Source organism: Curcuma longa, chromosome 3, assembly GCF_044706935.1.
Source record: "Curcuma longa cultivar G26 ecotype Majalengka, Jawa Barat chromosome 3, ITB_CL_G26_1.1, whole genome shotgun sequence".
Classification (NCBI taxonomy): domain Eukaryota; kingdom Viridiplantae; phylum Streptophyta; class Magnoliopsida; order Zingiberales; family Zingiberaceae; genus Curcuma; species Curcuma longa.
In genome coordinates, this window is record NC_133863.1 from 20,156,581 (window position 1) to 20,176,209 (window position 19,629).

The 19,629-nt window shown below is 34.9% G+C and overlaps 1 protein-coding gene, 1 long non-coding RNA gene and 1 pseudogene across 2 annotated transcripts; 1 reads left to right on the forward strand and 2 right to left on the reverse strand.

The window, feature by feature from the left end:
* Positions 1-1,390: 1,390 nt before the first annotated feature.
* LOC141823850 (uncharacterized) lies at positions 1,391-4,248 on the reverse strand (annotated as a pseudogene).
* A 1,358-nt stretch (positions 4,249-5,606) lies between these two features.
* On the forward strand, positions 5,607-7,885 carry LOC141823851 (isopentenyl phosphate kinase; the record flags this gene model as incomplete). The annotated part of the gene is made up of 8 exons (XM_074711064.1): positions 5,607-5,675; positions 5,949-6,005; positions 6,452-6,487; positions 6,618-6,695; positions 6,873-6,939; positions 7,214-7,276; positions 7,383-7,486; positions 7,561-7,885. Coding segments are annotated over 8 exons (588 nt in total), but the record flags the coding sequence as incomplete, so codon positions are not given.
* Positions 7,886-11,052: 3,167 nt separating this feature from the next.
* Positions 11,053-13,146, reverse strand: LOC141824858 (uncharacterized). Its single transcript, XR_012601464.1, has 4 exons — positions 12,938-13,146; positions 12,765-12,861; positions 12,248-12,320; positions 11,053-11,225 (listed from the first exon to the last, which is right to left on the reverse strand). It is a non-coding gene; the product is annotated as an uncharacterized LOC141824858 (long non-coding RNA).
* Positions 13,147-19,629: the final 6,483 nt, after the last annotated feature.

The following is a 19,629-nucleotide window of genomic DNA, read 5'->3' on the forward strand; positions in this document are numbered from 1 at the left end:
TAATTCTGATAATTAAGGTTCATAATGATGTATTTTCAATGAAGTGTTATTTGTTTTGTAAAAATATTTAAAATATTTTATCTTAATTGTTTATGATTGATAATAGTATGTCTACTAAATTATTTCCACCAAAATTAAGAAGGAAGGTACTAATATTTATTTTCTTGTAATTAAAAATATAATAATATAAAAATTAGTTATTATGTACCATAAAAATATTAATTTTAATGATAATTATGATCACAATAAAAATATTTAACAAATTAATATGTATGTTGAATAATAAATTATAAGATGGAAAAATAGAATATTCTAAGGAATATTCCTTTTAGCGTAGGAAATGGTGTATATTGGTTGGAGTTGAAAAAAATTTGGTGTTGAAATGACACTAAATTGGTGTTGAGAATGCACCAAAATAGGTTTTGTGGTTGGAGATGGTCTTAGGCGCCTATATAAATTGACTAACTTGTTGAACAATAAAGGAAATATCAGGCCAAGTGATAGTCAGATAGTTCAAGCTCCCCACAAGTTGCCTATATAAAAAGGGATCAGAGAGAAAATCACCCTCATCACAACGATATTTAACATTCACTTCTAAAGGGGTATTAACAGAACGACCATCTTGTAAACCAACCGAAGCGATTATCTCTTAGCGGTATTTATGTTGTTGTAAGAAAATTCCAACAAAGGTAGAATGCACCTCAAGACCTAAAAAATAGTGTAAAGGACCCAAGTTGTTCATATGAAAAGAACCCTGAAGATGCTCATGAAGCTGAGAAATCAACACAGAGTTAGTCCCTGTAATAACAATATCATCAACATGCACTTGTAAACCAGCCATAGCGACTATCTCTTAGCGGTATTTATGTTGTTGTAAGAAAATTCCAACAAAGGTAGAATGCACCTCAAGGCCTAAAAAATAGTGTAATAATAACAATATCATCAACATGTACCAGAAGCAAGACGATTCCATTAGTAGTTTTGCAAAGAAACAAAGAGGAATCATATTAACTTTGGACAAAGGAGAAGCTAATAAGTGTAGAGCGGAACTAATTAAACTAAGCACGTGGAGGCTGCTTCAAACCATAAAGTGAACGTTTCAGCTTGCAAACATCAAAAGAGGGTGTAAAAAATAACTTTGATGGTGGAGTCATATAAATCTCTTCCTTAAGATCTTTGTGCAAAAAAACATTTTTAACATCCATTTGTCGTAATGACCAACCCTTGGAAGCAGCAATAGTTAGAACAAGTCTCATTGTCGTCATCTTGGCTACAGGAGCAAATGTCTCCTCATAATCTACTTCATACTCCTGTCGATTATCGAGTGCCACTAACCTTGCTTTATATTTGTCAAGTGAGTCATCAGACGCAGCTTAATGGAATATATCTATTAACAACCAATGGGCTTAACACCAATAGGACAAGGAACAATATCCCAAGTATGATTCTCCTGAAGAGCTTGAAGTTCTTTTTGCATAGCTTTTACCCAACATGCATGTTTAGTTGCTTGAGAATAAGAGGCAGTAACTGTAGTATCAGCTAAAGTGGTAGAGAAACCATATCTATTAGGAGGATGACGGATGCGAGAGGATTTTCGAAGAGCCACCGGAGCAGTAATTGGATCAGGGTTGGGAAGGATTTGTGACGATAGGGTTTGTCGTCGTTGATAGACAATTCCAGGTTTAAAACACTCAATTGGTGAAGAGATATCATCAAAGCTAGGAAGAAGAATATTTCCGGAAGGAGAAACATGTTGTGGAAAATAGTACTCATGTTCAAAGAAAATCACATTTCTAGAAATACGCAAACGATTAGCAACAACATCATAACACAAAAACCCCTTTTGAGCATTGTTGTAACCATAAAAGCACACCGTACAGACTGAGCTGTAAGCTTGTAACACTCATGAGAGGGCAAGTAAACAAAGCAACACATCCAAATGTGTGTAACATGTGATAATTAGGATGCATACCAAAAAGACGATAGTAAAGAAAATCAAAATTTAATTGTTGAGAAGGCAGACGATTAATCAAATAAACATCAATGGACAAAACTTCTACCCAAATTTAGGCGGAATTGAAGACTCCAAGAGTAACATGCGAACTATATCCAACAAGTGACAGTGTTTACGTTTTGCCACCCCATTTTGCTTGGGGAGTATAAGGACATGATCGTTGAGATATAATACCTTTTTGTTGCAAAAGGGCTTGAAGTCATGTGATAGATACTTGCCACCATTATCAGACTATAAAATCTTAATACAAGTGGAGAATTATGTCTCCATATAAGCTAGAAAATTTTGAAAAATAGTGACCACCTTAGCTTTACTGTGTAGAAAATATATCCATGTGAAATGACTATAGTCAATGAACGTCACAAAATATTTATACTGTGCATGGGAAATGATAGGAGTAATGCCCCAAACATCACTATGTATTATCTCAAAGCATGTATTAGCACAACCACCATAAGTAGGAAAAGGTAAAATTTTACTTTTCCCCAGTTTACAAGTAGAGCAAGCAAGAGGCAATCTATGATTAGAAGATTGATCGTTGTTACCAAGGAAACCACGCTTCATTAAATTAGACAAAATCATATTATTTGGATGACCCAATCGTTTATGCCAAACATTAGTTTTATTTGGATCAACAATAGAAGAGAAGGACAAATTTCTAGGAACAACAAATTGCAACAGAAATAATCTTCCCAATTTATGGCCCCTCGCGATCACTTTCCCCGACACCTGATCCTATACAATACAACCACCAAGAGAAATGTACATCACAGTTATTATCCACCATAGATTATAGTTGTAAACAAATCAGGAGAGACAAATACATGATGAAAAGAAGATTTTGCTAGAATCGATGGAATCAACATATCTTCACAATGATATCCACTTTGGGCCTAAGCCCTCATGCTTTTGTTTTTAAGTTCTACTCAAAAAACCTCATACAAATGGAGATATTTTTTATCTTATAAACCTATAATCTTTTTCATGTATTTTCAATATAGGACTTTGATTGTATCCCAATAATTTTTTTCTTAAACAAAAGATCACTAGGAGGCCCCCTTACCATTATCCTTATGGTTTGGGCCTCTCCTACCTCCTTTATTTTTTCTAAGGGTTCCCACATGGTTTAAGATAGTCTATGTTTTTTATATCAATTGTTAGAACTGATGAAATCAACATATCTCTACAATAGTATGATATTGTCCACTTTGGGCCTAAGGCCGAAACCTTTATGGTTTTGTTTTTGGACTATACTCAAAAAACCCCATACAATGAAAATATCTTTCATCGTATAAACCCATGGTCTTTTTTATGTATTTTTAATGTGGGACTTTGAGTGTATCCCAACATATGTTATATCACAAATGACTATAATTAGAAGATAGTTGTCATTAGCAATTTGAATATTTTGTGTACCAATATACTGCCATAGATTATGCAACAAATCATGTGACCTAGTTATATGATTGGATGCTCTAGAGTCAACAAACCATGGAGAAGTAGTCTTACCTTAACCCTGAAGTGTAAGAGTGGAAAAGCTGTGAGAATCATTTATTGGACCGCTTCTGGAGTAAGAATAGACTGATTGGTGCAAGTGGCTGTGGATGTAGGACCAATAATATTATGGTATGGAACAACTTGAAAAGCTTGGGCTCGTCGATTTCTGGACGTGTAAAACACTCCTTGATAATGTGTTCATGTTGCTTAAAATAATTGCAGAATTTTTTACCACAGTTGCAAGCAATATGCCTAAACTCCTTGCAACTGTAACACTGCATTTGATCCTTTCCACGGTTCCTCCCTTGATAACGACAAATTTCTCCTGTGGTGCACCTATAATAGTTTGTGTAGCCAGTCTATGTTCGTCACATAACAATTCACCATGACATACATCCAAAAAAGGAACCGGATTTCTATTTACAAATCCAGCCCGAGCAACATCAAAATCTAGTTTCAATTTCATCAAAAATTGATCACGCCTGCTATCTTCATGAACCGCTTGAATATTGGCTAAGGCCTCTTTTGGTACCTTTGAATAGATAATACCAGAATATTCACTCCAAAGGTTGAAAAATCTAGAATAATATTGCTCAATGGAGAGATCACCTTGACTGAAGTTACTAAATCTCAAGCTCTAGTTGAAATCGTCTTGCAGTATTATCATGATGATATATTCGCTTCAGATAATCCCACATCTCCTTAGCTATACCAAAGGAGCATAAATTGTTCACCATATTCCATATGAGCTTCAATAAATCCTAAAAGTCAAGAGATAATTTGAGCATCCTTTGTCTCCCATTGGTTGAGTTCCTTAGCATCGTCAGGAGCTATAGAAGACCCATCAATGTGACTCCAAAACTCTTTCTCTTTCAGAAACATTTTGAATGAAATTCCCATACAGAATCATTTACCATTAATTCCTTGATTGCATAATTCTTTCTTGTAAATTTGATAGCCAAGGTACCTATTCTTTTTATAGTGAAGAAATAATTATTTTTCCCATATTTTGTAGGTATTCTTCCAGAAAAATTCTCAGCAGCTATTCGAAAAAAAAATCTGAACCAGAAATCTCAATGCAATACTCTCAATCACAAGTTGATTGACCAAAAAAAAAATCCCAGAAAGAAATTATTGATAAGAAATTAATCAACCCTAAAAAATAACAAGACAAACTAGAAAACTTTGAAGGACAAAAGCAAAATTATTAGAAATCCAAAGATTCAACTATGAATTTGAGAGGTAGGCTCTGATACCATGACAAATTTGAGTAAATGGATCCTTCCTCTTGAGGTTTCTTTCCATTAAATAGGAATTGTTGTACAAACTATTTTGAGTAAGAAAATATATACAACTAATATACTAATTACAGATAATCTATTTTAGGTAATAATATATACACAACTAATAACATAATTATGGTAAAATAAATCCCATAATTGATAGTCCATAATCTCTGCCATTGATAATAGTGGCTTCAGAGTCGTGTGTACTAACATGGTTATCGTACAACTATTCTCACTTCTATGATAAAAAGAAAAATTAATTAACTCCAGTTAATATAATGTTGGACTATGAGTTAGAAATTTCAGCCCCGGGGCATGGTTGATTGGTTAGTGCCCAGGCTTTGAAGTGGGCAAGGGCCGAATCTCGGCAAAGCCGAGGCAATGCCCTCCCCCGTAGTGACTAACTGCAGCTTTCTGATTTATCACAGATGGTCATGGGGTCGGTGTGGGGCCATGGATTCCACCTTTATGCTGAAATGAGTTAGAAATTTCAGGATTTTTATCTTATAAAAATGAAAATAGATGAATGGTGTGGTGGCCACATGAGCAAAAAATACATATAGGGCATAAAGTGAGCCTGCCTCAAATAGATGAATGGTTTGGTGGCCACATTGGCAAAGGATACAAATAGGGCATAAAGTGAGCCTGCCTACAAATTAAATTAATATCTTATTCTATTGTCTGTTTAAGAAAAAGATATTGTTTTAAATATAATGATTAGTGTGATGTAATATTCTTATCCAGTAGTGTGCATTGTTACATTGTTGATCTATTATATGGAGGTGCAGCCCTGATGATACGTTAATTTCCTTGCAGAAGGGATACCATCTGTTGGAATGTCACCATTTGCTTGTGGATGGTCAACAAATGGAAGAAATGTTAGGAGCTTAAGACAGTATTTTCATGATTTATATTTTAATTCAAGTATTGAATTAACAATTAGCTGATTATTTACTGCCCAAGAATTATCATTTTAATTTAAAGTCTGAATCAATATTCCCTGCTACTTTCCTCAATATTTCTACTGCCTACAACTTATAATTTCTGCCTTTTACTATGATTCCCTGCTACTTTTATGGATTTATTTATAGAATATTGTTCTTTAATGCATACATGTTTTACCAGTTTCATTCATGCTGTTTTTTTTTCAGGTCGCTTCAGCTGATGTTTCTCATGTCATTAAGGCAGTTGATTCCGGTTTTGCCCCTGTAAGCTACAAACATTTGATCTCTGTTACAGTACTTCTATGAACTATAAACTATATGCTAGAGGACACAAAAATTAGCATAGCTGAGTTGTATTACTCTATGTTTATATTTATACTGGTAGGAGGGAGTGAAACTTAGCTGTGGTCACCTGTATGATTGAAAGCATAATACCAAAAAAGTAATGAGATTGCTCAGGTCTGTGGTTTTCTATAATTTTTATCAACTGTTACTTCTCATGGGTTATTAAGGTATTATTTCTTCAATTTGGATGTATACATTATTTGAATATTAATTGAAAACCAGTGAAATTGTGATGGTAAACAGTAGCTGAATTTTTCTTCTCTTAAATCTATGCATATGCATAGCCAATATAACTTTTGTTTTACTTGCAAAAATGAAAGACTAACAAGCTAGTGGCCCAAATTATAACAAACCTTTTCTTACAGATTTTGCATGGAGATGCTGTACTCGATGAGTTACTGGTTAGTTCTGTGCTAACTTTGCTGAGTTTTGTATAACATCGATTGTGCAGAAAGGATAATTCTAGTCTTGGGGAAAATGCCATTTTTCCTATTCTCTGATCCAAACTGACTGCAGGTCTAAATTGTTCAGGATTGCACTATACTCAGTGGGGATGTGATCATACGCCATCTTTCGCATGAATTAATGCCCAACTATGTTGTATTTCTTGTATCCTCAAGAACCTGCATTTAGAAGAGTTTACTCTATTATTTACAGCCCAAACATTTTAAACTCTACTTTTAAATAAAACAATATAGCCTAAGAAACAAGATGGATTTCAACCTTTGTCTTGAAAATTACAATCTTCAAACTCCTTTCACTTGCTCTCTTACTATTAGCTTGAAGACAGATGTTCTAGGAGTTTATGACCGCCCACCAACAGACCCAGATGCCATTCTCCTCAGGAAAATAGGTGAGGATTGATTTACCTTGCATCAATTTTTCATCATCTGTTATGCAAAGAATGTGTCATGCTTCTTTTGCATCAATGATCTATTTTCATTTACCAACAGGTAAATATTTTAAAAAGAATATAGTGAAGATTGCAATGCTTGAAGGCTTTGCTGGAGCCTCCCATAGCACACCATCTTTGCTTTTGTCTTAGTTCACTAATATATTAGCTCTTTTTACTGCTTCAATACATTCCAGTTGTAATATGTACCAGCCATCTCACATAGACATAACAGTTGTAGATGAGGACGGGACTTGGTCGATCATGAAGCCTTGTCTACAGCTTGAGAAACTAGGAGGTATGTTAAGACTTCTGATAATATCATGTTTAAAAAAACCAAACCAATAGTTCCATTCTTCGTGTATCTAATTTCTTGCTAGTCCTAAGCTACTCAATACTTGCAGTTAAGATCACAGTAGCAGCCCATGATACAACTGGTGGAATGGAGACCAAAATAACTGAAGCTGCAATTATAGCTAAGCTTGGAATCAATGTCTACATTACGAAGGTAATAAGAATGCAACAAAAGAACTCCAAATCATCAATTTCAAACTAATCTTAGGAATCCTTTCGGGTTTGTAGGCTGGAACACCCCACTCTCTGAGAGCTCTAAGAGGGGAAGTCGGTGATGATGCTCCAGATGATTGGCTCGGAACCGTCATTTGTTCCTCCAAGCACAAGTCTTTTAATCAATGACGGTGAGGAACAGTCTTCCATTTGCCCTTTCTTCGCTAGTTTATTTTTGAGTAGGAAAGGAATTTAATTGAATGAATAAGCTGGAGAAACTTATAACTTTCACAGTTCATTTAAAATTGAATTGAATTTGTGGTATATGTAAAACTGCAATATTAAAGTTTCAATTGTCATAAATATGGAAGACCTAGGTGAGAAAGCTTGTGGTTCATGTATTTTTTGTACTAGGCTTGAAATTTGATGGTGTCTTTGATGACACATGAAATTAATTTGGTGTAATTTAAAAATGTTTACCACTCATATTTTTAGAATGTTATTTATTTTTGTATATGTTCTTTCAAAAACTTGCCAATGTTACAATAATGTAGACTAACTGATCATTTATATGAATTTTAATTGCTAATAATATTCTAAAATTAAATATATAAAGAAACATCCAATTACTTAAAACTAATTATTATACTAGCATTTTAAAGTTAATGTTTGGATTGATACAAATAATTGATCATAAAGTTTAAATTAATCACGACTAGATATCTTCTATTTCAAAATATTACTAATAACCCTAAATAATATTTATATTAATTTCGTGTTCTTATATTGTGTAATTAGTTATGTGATTCAACAACCATAATCATACATCACCAGAAATAATCTTTTCCTCGTAGACACAAAATTCCAAGGAAGAAAACCAGAAATCTTGCATCACTTCATCTACTCCGCTATAAAGAGCAGAATTTTAATTTATCACTCATAATTCAATTCAAGTGCACCCCAAAGTCCACTAAACATTTTACAACCACAATTCCTCACAATCTGATTAATTTGCTCTTATAAAACTGCTAGGAAAGATTTTAAAATGTATAAATATATACTTATATATGATTAATAAATATTTCGATGATAAAAATTGTAATAAAGATATGTATTAATTAAGGAAAAGTGAAATTAAAGAAGATTGATTAGCAACGATAAAATAGAATAAAATTTATTTAAATATATATAAAAATATAATAAAAATAGAGTAAAAGAATTCATCAGCCATACTTAATATAAAAACTTAATTATTATTATAAATTATTAGAAAAGTTAGAGAACATAATAATATTTCCATAAGGACATGATAGATGAAGATTATTGAAGGATTCCAGTAACATGATCAAGCAGCAATAGCACAAAGCTGCCATGGAGATGAAGAAGACATCCTTCAAGAAAGCCAGACCCTCTTAGTGGCGGAAGACACTATTAGAAATATGACATATCACTTTAGTGAAAGATGGAATTTGTTACCATAACAGTCTCACACGACGAAGAAAGACATTATCTCCGAAATTCGATCTTTGTCCATTTCAATAAATCTGCTCCATCGTAACCAATTTAACTATAACCTAGGTTAAAATATGACCTATCACAATACTTTTTTAATGACATTTAATTTTAAACGTCATTATAAATAAATTTTAATGACACTTATTAAAATGGGTTATTTTTTAAAATAAAATATCATCTTAGGTCCCCAATTGTGATAAATTATACCAATGTCATTATATTTTATAATAACCTGATAATCCTAATTCCCTCATTTGTCATTTTTTATTGTGTCGATTTCTAACTCGCCACGCGATTCCGATTATGCTCGCACATCCGTTACACTCGCCTCTGTCGCTCCGTCTTACCCATCTCCTTTTCCCGTAGCAGCGCCTGATCTCCTTTCTTCAGCAACGGAGCACCTAATCTCCTTTCCGGCCCGCAGCGGCGTCTCCATTGCGCCTCCTTTCCTTCTTTTCCCCAAGGTGCTGTTCTAAACCTTGTTTGACAACCCATCTAATATTAGGAATATTTCCCCTGGATTTCTTGATCGTTTCTAAATTTATCAATGCATGCATAAGAACTGCATATTTTTTAACCAACATATCAGAAGTTGACCATAATTTTCCACAATCATAATATGTTTTTCCATTGGAAATGCACAATAATTAGGAGGTTATATATGATTACAAGAAAACACATAAACTGAAAATAAACAATTAAGTGGCTGAGAACAAATGAAATGCTTGCCATTTCCCTTTTCTAATGGAAGTTAGGGAAATCAAAAGTTATAATTGGCAGGAGTTTTAATTCTCAACTTTCTTTTTTCATGGTCCTTGGTTAGATGCCGATAGTGCAAAGTCCCATGCATCTTTGACTTGCAATCTGCCAGTCTCTTGCATTTTGGTCCACAACTAAAGCTTTGTTTGACTTGATTCATGGAGGGGGATGATAAATGTAATCTACAAGTTAGCTGTTTATCAATTAGCTTAAGCTTCAGAATTATCTGTTATCTTATCAACATTTGACAATTGCTTTACCAATAGTGTGTATTTTTAACTGCATGATTGAATTGCTTCATGCATTTAATCCCAATTCTTAGCTATTGACTCCTTATTTCACTTTAGCTTCCTTTCCTTGGCATGAGAGAAATTTTGGTCCTTGTTAAAGCATTTGACAATCTGAATATTCCTTTTATGTTTTAATACAATTGTTAAATCAGATTTGGGATTAATGTGCATTTCCTATTTTAGTCACATTTTAATGTGCTCTCATTATATATAAGATTTAGTTTACTTCCTAGATTATGCTGCTCTCTTTGTTCTTGATTGAAGTTGTAACCTTCTAGATGATAGACATCCATTTCTTTTTACCTTGTGAGCATGGATTCATTTAGGTTCACCCTTGCGACACAATTCTTCTTTTTATTACTTGAATTTCACTTTGTGACATAGTTCTTCATTTATGAGTGTTAAATTTAGTATACATGCATTTTAAAATTTAACAATCTATCATAATGTTAAACTTATTTTAATAAGTGTTTTTGTAGAATCATTATGAATAAGAGTTGGATGTTTTTATTAAGATAAACAAAGGAATATAGAAATGGAGTTGAAGGCTTCTTACATTTTACATTTTCTAATGCAAACACAAATGGAATGATTTTATGTCCTTGTATACGGTGTAAAATTGGTATATTTGTTTCAAAAGAGGTTGCTTATGATCATTTAACGGTTGATAGATTTTGTCATGTCCCGAGAGTCTGCTGTCCGAAAAATTCGGACAACATCTCCCCTGTAACAATTCAACTTTCTTGAATATATTTTAACATAGGGCTCACACGGTCACAAATCACATACCACATACCACAATGTATATAAAATACCAAACTATGTGAATAAAGGTCATACGACCACTCACTAATTTAACACATGTATGTAAAAATATCAAACCACATACATATACCAACAATGTATGATCACAAACAACATATCAACGACGTATCAACGAAAATCCCAAAGCATACCGATATTACTTACAACAAAACAAACGACAAACTCCATAAGTCCACGATAGCAGAAACTTTGCAATGGAATTATAACAACAACTAAATCCACAGATACGAATACAAATCCAAACATAAATCCAACAACCACACAAAGTAAATCAACGGATATTCTTCCTACTGTGAGATGGGGGCAGTATGGCAAAACTCCAAGCTTCAAAGTAGCATCCCTATCTGCTACCTGGGGAGGGAAAAAAGGAAATCTTAGGGTCTGGGTGGTGAGTACAAACTCAATGGATAATCAGATAAATAGTGCATGCTCAAAAGTATATATGTGAGAGTAAAGGATGTACAAACAACAACAGTAATCAACCTGTGATCAGGACCAACAGTGAACTACAACTAAAGAAATATCTGCAATAATCCTGCTGGTAGCATATGGTCTGTAATGGATCTCATAAATGTAGTAATCAGTATGAATGATAATGTTATATGGATGCATCAACCAAATAACAACTAAGTATACATCTCATATCCAAATGTAGTATATACGGTCCAGTAGCATATATATATATCAAGCATACAATACAACATATGCATAATGCAACTGCCTACACTTGCCCTAGTACTCACGTGTATATGACGTTGGGGGTGTCCGACATCACACTGCCATAAATCTAGCATCACATAAAGTAGCCTGGTGACAAATCGATAAGTAGCCATGTATAGCTACATTCTATGGCCAATGCTTGTACCCCATACTCGTCTTTGAGTACCACCCCTCTGCGGTGACCAGGGCACATGACATTGACTTGGCTGCGATCAGGCCATACAACCACCATCCTTTGATGGTTCAATGAATAGGGAATTCCTATCCGTCTATTCAATAACTTGCCACTACCAGACCAACTACCAATGACTATTTACCCACAACATTAGGAATTACAATCGTCACATCGCACCCTATATGATGTGATGATCAAGCAACAATAACCAACATTCTACTATGATAAATCAACATGCATAAGTAATAGGATCTCAACTGATCGCAGGTATCATAAACCAGAGATAATCAACAATATTAAACATAGATAGCAAAGTGTCTGAACAAGCAACAAAATATATGTCACATGAGATCAATCGAATTAAGGACAAACATAGAATAAACATAAGTATGACTAAAATACAACCAACCACAATGGAATGAAATCATGCATTAGAAAAGAATTTACTTTGTAATGACCAAATACAGAGATTACCCACCTGGTATGACGAATGTCGATATAAAAACCCCTATTAAAATCACCGTATATAATAGGATCCATCAATCAAGGTTCTGCAAATTGCAATAGACAACATTCACTAATAATCACATAAACCTTAGCCAATTCAAGATCTAAAACTTAACCTAACCAAAACCCAATAACACAACTCGGCCGGATTAACCCAACCAAGTCCCATTAACACCACTCAGTCGGATTAACCTAATTAACCACAATTCGGCCAGTTCTAATACTTACCTAACCAAATCAAATTAACACAAGTTAATTTAAACTCAAGCTAACCCCATTCCACACTTAATCTATCACTGATTTTACCCTAATCCATCGGAACCATGGTGAACCATCAACAACCAAACAGTATCCAACCGAACAAAACAACCTAACAAAATTCAGACCATTGATCACCATCCTCAACACGAATAGAACAGAACCAAAATTCAGAAATCTCACATCGGAGCATAACAAACTAGAAGAATTGGCTTCAAATAAAGACTTACCTCAAAGATAGACCTGATTGTGCCCTAGAAACCTAGCTCAACCCCGATGCTTCACGATCAAGACTTGCCTTCCTCCATTGATCGAGTCCCAATCGAGCTGTGACCTCAATCAAATCGGAAATCCTGACATTAATCACTAATAGCCACACTCACAGCTAGGTTTTTAAACTTACTGATCTATCTTTCCCTTGATTTTGAGCTCCCCTGTCGCGACGCGCCGATCACCGCCACTCGACAGCTCTTAGCTGCCCCTGCGAGGAACGGATCCGTCGACCGGAGCTCCTGGTCGCCGACGATCCACCGCGACGTTGGCACCGGCTTCAGATGAGCGTGATCGCGCAATCGGGAGGAGAAGAAGGGAAGAAATCACGATCTCGCACAGAAGAACACGCAATCGGGAAGGAAGAATCGCAGCTTTAAAACGGATTTCAATGGGTTCGGGTTAACAAGTTTAAAACTAGACCCGACCCCTTAACTTAACTGGTAATTGGGCTTATTGGGTTGGTAATTGGGCTTATTGGGTTGAGTTAATTGGGCTTCAACAGTAAACCCAAGTTTGACCCCAAACCCAATAACAACCTAGGCTTTAATTGGCTAATCCTAACCATACTTAATTAGAGATAATAGTTGAATTAAACATGAATTAATTTCTCCTTAATCTTTGTTAACCAATTAGAGTTAAATTATTTATAATTAACCCTAAAATTTCTCGTATCTTACAAAATTAATAACTCACTGGGTAGCTTATGGAGAGATAGCATATAGTGCATCTACAAACTCTACTTCTGTTCCATTCAAAAGGATGCAAATGATATGCAAGGTTTAGTTTATGTGGCATTTAACATCCCAAAGTAGACTGATAGTTTAATTAGTATACAAGAATTTGAAAATGATAAGGAGATTCCAATTGGAGAGGTTGAGAAATTCTATAAATTGATTGATGATTCATAAAAAGAATTATATCCAGGATGTAAGACATTATCAAAACTTGCATTTATAATTCGTTTGCTTCACTTAAAGTGTCTAGACAAAATTAACAATAAGATTTTTGATATGCTTTTAGATTTGTTAAGAGAAGATTTTCCTAATGCAATGGATGATTTGCCTAAGACATACTATGAAGTAGAGAAATTGATTAAGCAAATAGGACTTGGTTATAAAAAAATTGATGCTTGCGCTAATGATTGCACTTTGTACTAGAGGTTGGACAAAGAAAGAATTCAATGCAAAACATGTAATGAGCCCAGATGGGAAACATCAATCCTATTGATGAAAAGAGAAAATTTACACATAAGGTTTTATGGTATTTTCCAATAAAGCCTAGATTATAGCGTTTGTTCATGTCATCCAAAATAGTATTCCATATGAGATGACATTCTGAATCTCGCATAAAGGATGATTATATGTGACATCCAGCTGATTCTCCAACTTGGCAAACATTTGATCATAAGGACTTAGAATTTGTAAAGGATCCTAGGAATATAAGGCTTGGTTTAGCATAAGATAAATTTAATCCATTCAAAAATATGAGTGTAGCACATGGTACGTGGTCGATCATTTTAATGTCATATAATCTTCCACCATGGATGCATATAAAACAACCATACTTTATGTTGTTACTATTGATACCTAGCCCATCTGCTCCAAGAAATAATATCGACATCTATTTGTAACCTCTTATTACAGATTTAAAGGATTTATGGGAGATAGGAGTGCAAACATATGATGCATCAACTAAAGAGAATTTTCAATTGCATACTGCATTACTATGGACAATAAGTGATTTCCCTAGATATGCAACCTTATCAGGATGGAGCACTAAAGGACAGCTTGCATGCCCAGTGTACCACAAATTTACACATTAAAAATGGTCAAAAAATGATGAAAAAATACTGCTATATGAGTCCTCATAAGTTTTTAAATAATGATCATGTGTTTCAAAAAAATACTTAATTTTTTGATGGAACAGAAGAGTTTGGAAGACCACCATCCATTTTCTTCAATAAAGGTGGAATCCGTCACCTTAGTGGCCCCACACGATCGGTCCCACGACCATTTGTGAGGAGGTAAATCGAGAAATTGCAGTTGGTCACGACACAGGAGGGTATTGCCTGGCTTCGGCAGGATTCGAACCCTTGTCCTCTTCTGCAAGTCTGCTGCATCATAATCAACTCAGCTATGCCTCGGGGACTGGAAGACCACCATCCATACTATTAGGAGATATGGTGATAGATGAGTTAATATATTAGGAAAGAAGTGACAAAATAAAGATGCTAGAAAGCAAAAGATAATCAATAAGACCACTGGAAGGACATTTTTTTTTTTGCTCAAGTGCAATAAAAATGGGTAATTCTTCTTATTCATGTTATAAGTGTAGGATCATTGAGAGTGTTAGAGGGGGGAGGGGGGTGAATAGCGTAATCGATAGTGTTTTTGAATTTTGTAAGATGGCCTGTGAATTCTTATGATCAGAGTTGTAAATACAATAGAAAATAAAAACACAACAGAAAGCACACAGGTGTTTTACTTGGTTCACAGCCACAGACTGCTACTCGAAGGCGCACGATCAGTTGACCATTTACATTGGACAATCAATTAAATAACTCTTCTCTTACAAAAGGGAGTTAGCGATTACAAGAATATTGGAATGGTAATAACAATACCGCCCTTAGAAATTAAGCACAGAATTTTTAAAGTTACCGAAGTAATGAAGACGTAGACTTCTCATGCAACACTTCGGCGTTACGACGACGTTCCTGGTTGATGCTTCGCGTACAGACGGTCGTCGATTGTCTTTGGAATGATGCTCTGAGGGGTATCCCTCAAAGCTCTTTTATTGGGCTTTCCGGGCGCTTAGAAGCCTTTCCAAGCGCCTCCACGTTGTCCGCCAATCCACCATCGACGCTGCTGACTTGACACTTCCAAGCGCTTGTATCCCTTTCCGGGTGCCTGGATGCTAACGTGGAGGTTCCGGATGAACCTTTGACTTTGCAACGCTTAACCAAATCCGGGCATCTAGCACCATTCTAGGCGCTTGGAAGCTGAGATGTTCCAACCACTGGGACTCTGCAACCTCACTGCTTTGCTGGCCCTGTTTCACTGACGTCCGATTGCCTGTAACCAATCTAGGCGCCTGGACTCCGATCTCCTGGATCCAGATAAGGGTGTCCGGAACAAAAGTTTCTGCCCCTCCTTTCCTCCATTACAAGTTAGCACAAAATAAAAAACTAACAGAAAAGGATAACAGTTTTATAACTGTTTTGGTCTTAACTTTGAATTTCTAGTGAAATTCTGGGTCAGACCGACGGCTACTGTTCCCATACTGAGAACGGACCTTTACCCACTCCACTCGGGAGAATTTATCTATTTGCTAACCAAGTCCTTTAGACTTGTTGGATTTTCTACTTAGCCTTGATCCTCGACTCTTAGGATTTCTGTGTTAGACATCTGATCCACCTGACTTGTCTAGACTTTCACTGCCAGACATCTGGTCCACCTAACCTGTCTAGACTTCCACTACTAGACATCTGATCCACTTGACCTGCCTAGACTTCCACCTGATGCACTTGATCCGTCAAGACTTCCTGCCTAGTCCTCCAGACTAGGACTTCCATTACATAGCCTCCAGTCAAGATTTCCATTGCCTAGCCTCTAGCCATGACTTCCATTGTCTGGTTTCTACTAGGACTTGCTTGTGCCTAGCCTCAATTAGGACTTTCCTGTATTTCCTGCACACTTAGATTAGCTCATTAGTAACTACTATACACTTAACTTGAACCTCTTGCCATTGTCAAAACTAAGGTTCGATTATCTGGTGCTCCTTACACTAATAATCTCTCCTTTTTTATTATGACAATCCAAGTTTCAAGTTAAGACAACATATTTTTGAATTTTTAGAAAACATTTAATTCATGCATTAATTAAAATATGCATCAATTAACTTATGTATTAATTGAAATATGTAGCATGTAATAATGATTTCCTAACTCCCTTGTTTTCAGGACTCCCCGTGAATTTATACTTGGGTAAAAATTAATTTTTAAAATTTTCTTCTCTCCTCTCTTGAACTTGATATGGTTTCAATTTTGTTCAACTTAACAAAACCATTCAAGTCCCTTTTTAATTTTTTCAAAACTTAAAAATTTATTGTCAAAAGTTTTGATACTTGGAAAAACTTTTGATGTATTTCAAAATATTTATAGACTTTGAAAATGTATCTCTCTCCCTTTGACATAATCAAAATATAAGTCAAAATATAGGTGTGAGTCCAAGCATGTTATGTATATATATATAAAATACTTAGACAAATTTTTTTTTCTCTTTGGGCACGTGTCCAACTTAGGTTTCAGCTAACTACTGTAGGATAATAGCTTGACTCAGTTAGTCAAGTATAAGTATATCATTCCAGTTAGCTTATGCTAAGTAGGAACACTTAACTTGATCCATAATTTGTGTTTATAGCTCAAGTTTTGGTTTGATGCACAGACTTCAGCATCTGAAACTTAGGCTAGAATCCTATGCATCTCACATCGTTTTAAGTTTCACAATACACAATCAAGTTATCTAGTGTGCTTTGTGAGATGCTTAATCTAGATCTATATGTTCATGATTTCTAGGGGAGAATTCTAGTCTAAGGCTAAAGCATTCTTTCTTTCCTTTTGAAATTCAAATTTTAAAACTAAATTTTTCAAAAAAATTTAAAATATCATTTTAAAATAATTTTGAAAAAACTAAGTAATAATAGTTTGAAAACATGAGATTTTAAAAAAATGAGAAACATTTTATCTTATTTTACCAAGCACAACCCTTACTGCCTTCTGATTGCACTAAACTTGGATTCAGGTAGAGGTTTGATGAATATGTCAGTTAAGTTAGATTTGGACTCAACATAATCGAGTACAATTTTTCTCTTAGCAGCATGATCTCTAACTAGGTGATGTTTAACTTTTATGTGTTTTGTTCTAGAGTGATGAACTGAGTTTTTGATCAAATTTATTGAACTAATGTTATCGATTAACACCTTGGTATTATGATATTTCAAATTATAATCAGTTAATGTGTGCATCATCCAAATTAGTTGTGCAACACATTCACTCATGACTATATACTCTGCTTCGGTTATAGACAGTGCAACACATTGTTACTTTCTACTACACCAACTGACTAGATATGAACCCAAGAACTGACATCCTCCACTTATACTTTTTTTTGTCTAGTTTGCAATCAGCATAGTCCGAATCAGAGTATTCTACTAGGTCAAAGTTATTATTCCTAGGGTACCACATTCTTACATTAAGTGTTCCTTTAATGTACCTTATTATTCTTTTTAATTTTTAGGTCTTTTTCATTTTCTAATAGTTTGCATAAATTAGTGAATTTTCAAATGTTTCATCTTTAGATTTCAAAAATTTTATCCAAGTGAACCTAGAGTAGTCATCTATTATTACTAAGCAGTACAAGTTTCCGCTTAGTGACTTAGCCTCACGAGAGTCAAAGAGGTCTAAGTGTAATAGTTCAAGTATTGAGTTAGTTTGATTTTAGTTGGTTGCTTTATGGGTTGACTTAGTTTGTTTACCTTGCTTACAAACATTACAAATTACATTTTCTAAGGGGATTAACTTGGGTAGTTGATGAGCTAGGATTTTATGGTATTTTGATGGTTCATTTTAGAATTTTATGTGAACAATTAAATGTTTAATCGACATAATTGAATTGCATTTGTGACATGGTGTATTTTTGGATGATTAATCTAATTTCTGTGATTTAATAGTTAATTTGATATTAATTGAGCTTAATTCCTTGTAGAGTCCAAATTGAACCACGATTGAGCTAAATGGAGATCGAGTCAAGCCAAAATTGGTCAATTTGATAGTCCTAAAACATTATGATCAAGATTAGGGTTCGATTGGAGCTGAAATCGAGCCAATTGGAGCTTAATTGGACGAAATTGGCTGAACTCAAGCTAACTCGGGTTTAACCAGCTGTGATCGAGCCGGCTGTGAACAGTGCCCTTCATTAACGAGAAACAACAGTAACCAAATGTCGCTATTACTGTAGCATTTTCTTCCTCGTCAGTTTTCGCCTCTGTTTTCGATCTCACGCGACCAGATCTTCGATTTTTCTTCTTCCAAATCAATTTTCAAGTTCCAGAGACGATCATGAGCTCAGTTCGGCAATCAATTTGGAGTTGGAATCGCTGGAGAGGGTTTCTTTAAGGTTTCATTTCCGCCGCAGATTCCAGTTGATTTCTTCGGATCCAAGATGATCGGAGCTGTCCAAAGCATTCCAAGGGGGAAGGTTCTTGAAAGTTTCCAAGCACTGAATTGCAAACGGTTTGAAGGATCTTAGCTGGATTTTCAGATTTGGATAGAGCTCTGTTCGGCGCAAGCAAGGAGGATTTCCGAAGCTGTGTTGAATCAAATTCATTCAGATTAAATCGAGCTGAGGTTGAGAGTTGTTTATCTGGGATCTCTGATCTTATCAGAGCTTGTGTGACGGCAAGTTGGAGATGGATTTGGAAGGGAAGAGCCAAGATCTTGATCTGAGTTTTTATATTTCTGTTTGCCATTTCTGATTTCTGAAACTCAATTCTGAATTTTCTGTCTGATAGGACTTGCTTCAATAATTCGGACAATTGGTTTTTTTAGTTAATGCTTGAGCTGTTGTTAGTTGATTTGATAGAACTCTTTAGCCTTAAGTTGTTAAACCTATTGAATCTGATTTCATTTCACTGAAACTTTGAATCTTGTCACTGTTCCGTATCAAGTTTATCAGATTTGAGCTTGTTAGTTTAAACATTTGTTAGTTTGTGTTAGTTAATTGCAACTGATTGCTTAATTGTTTTCCAAGTTAGAATTGTTTCTTT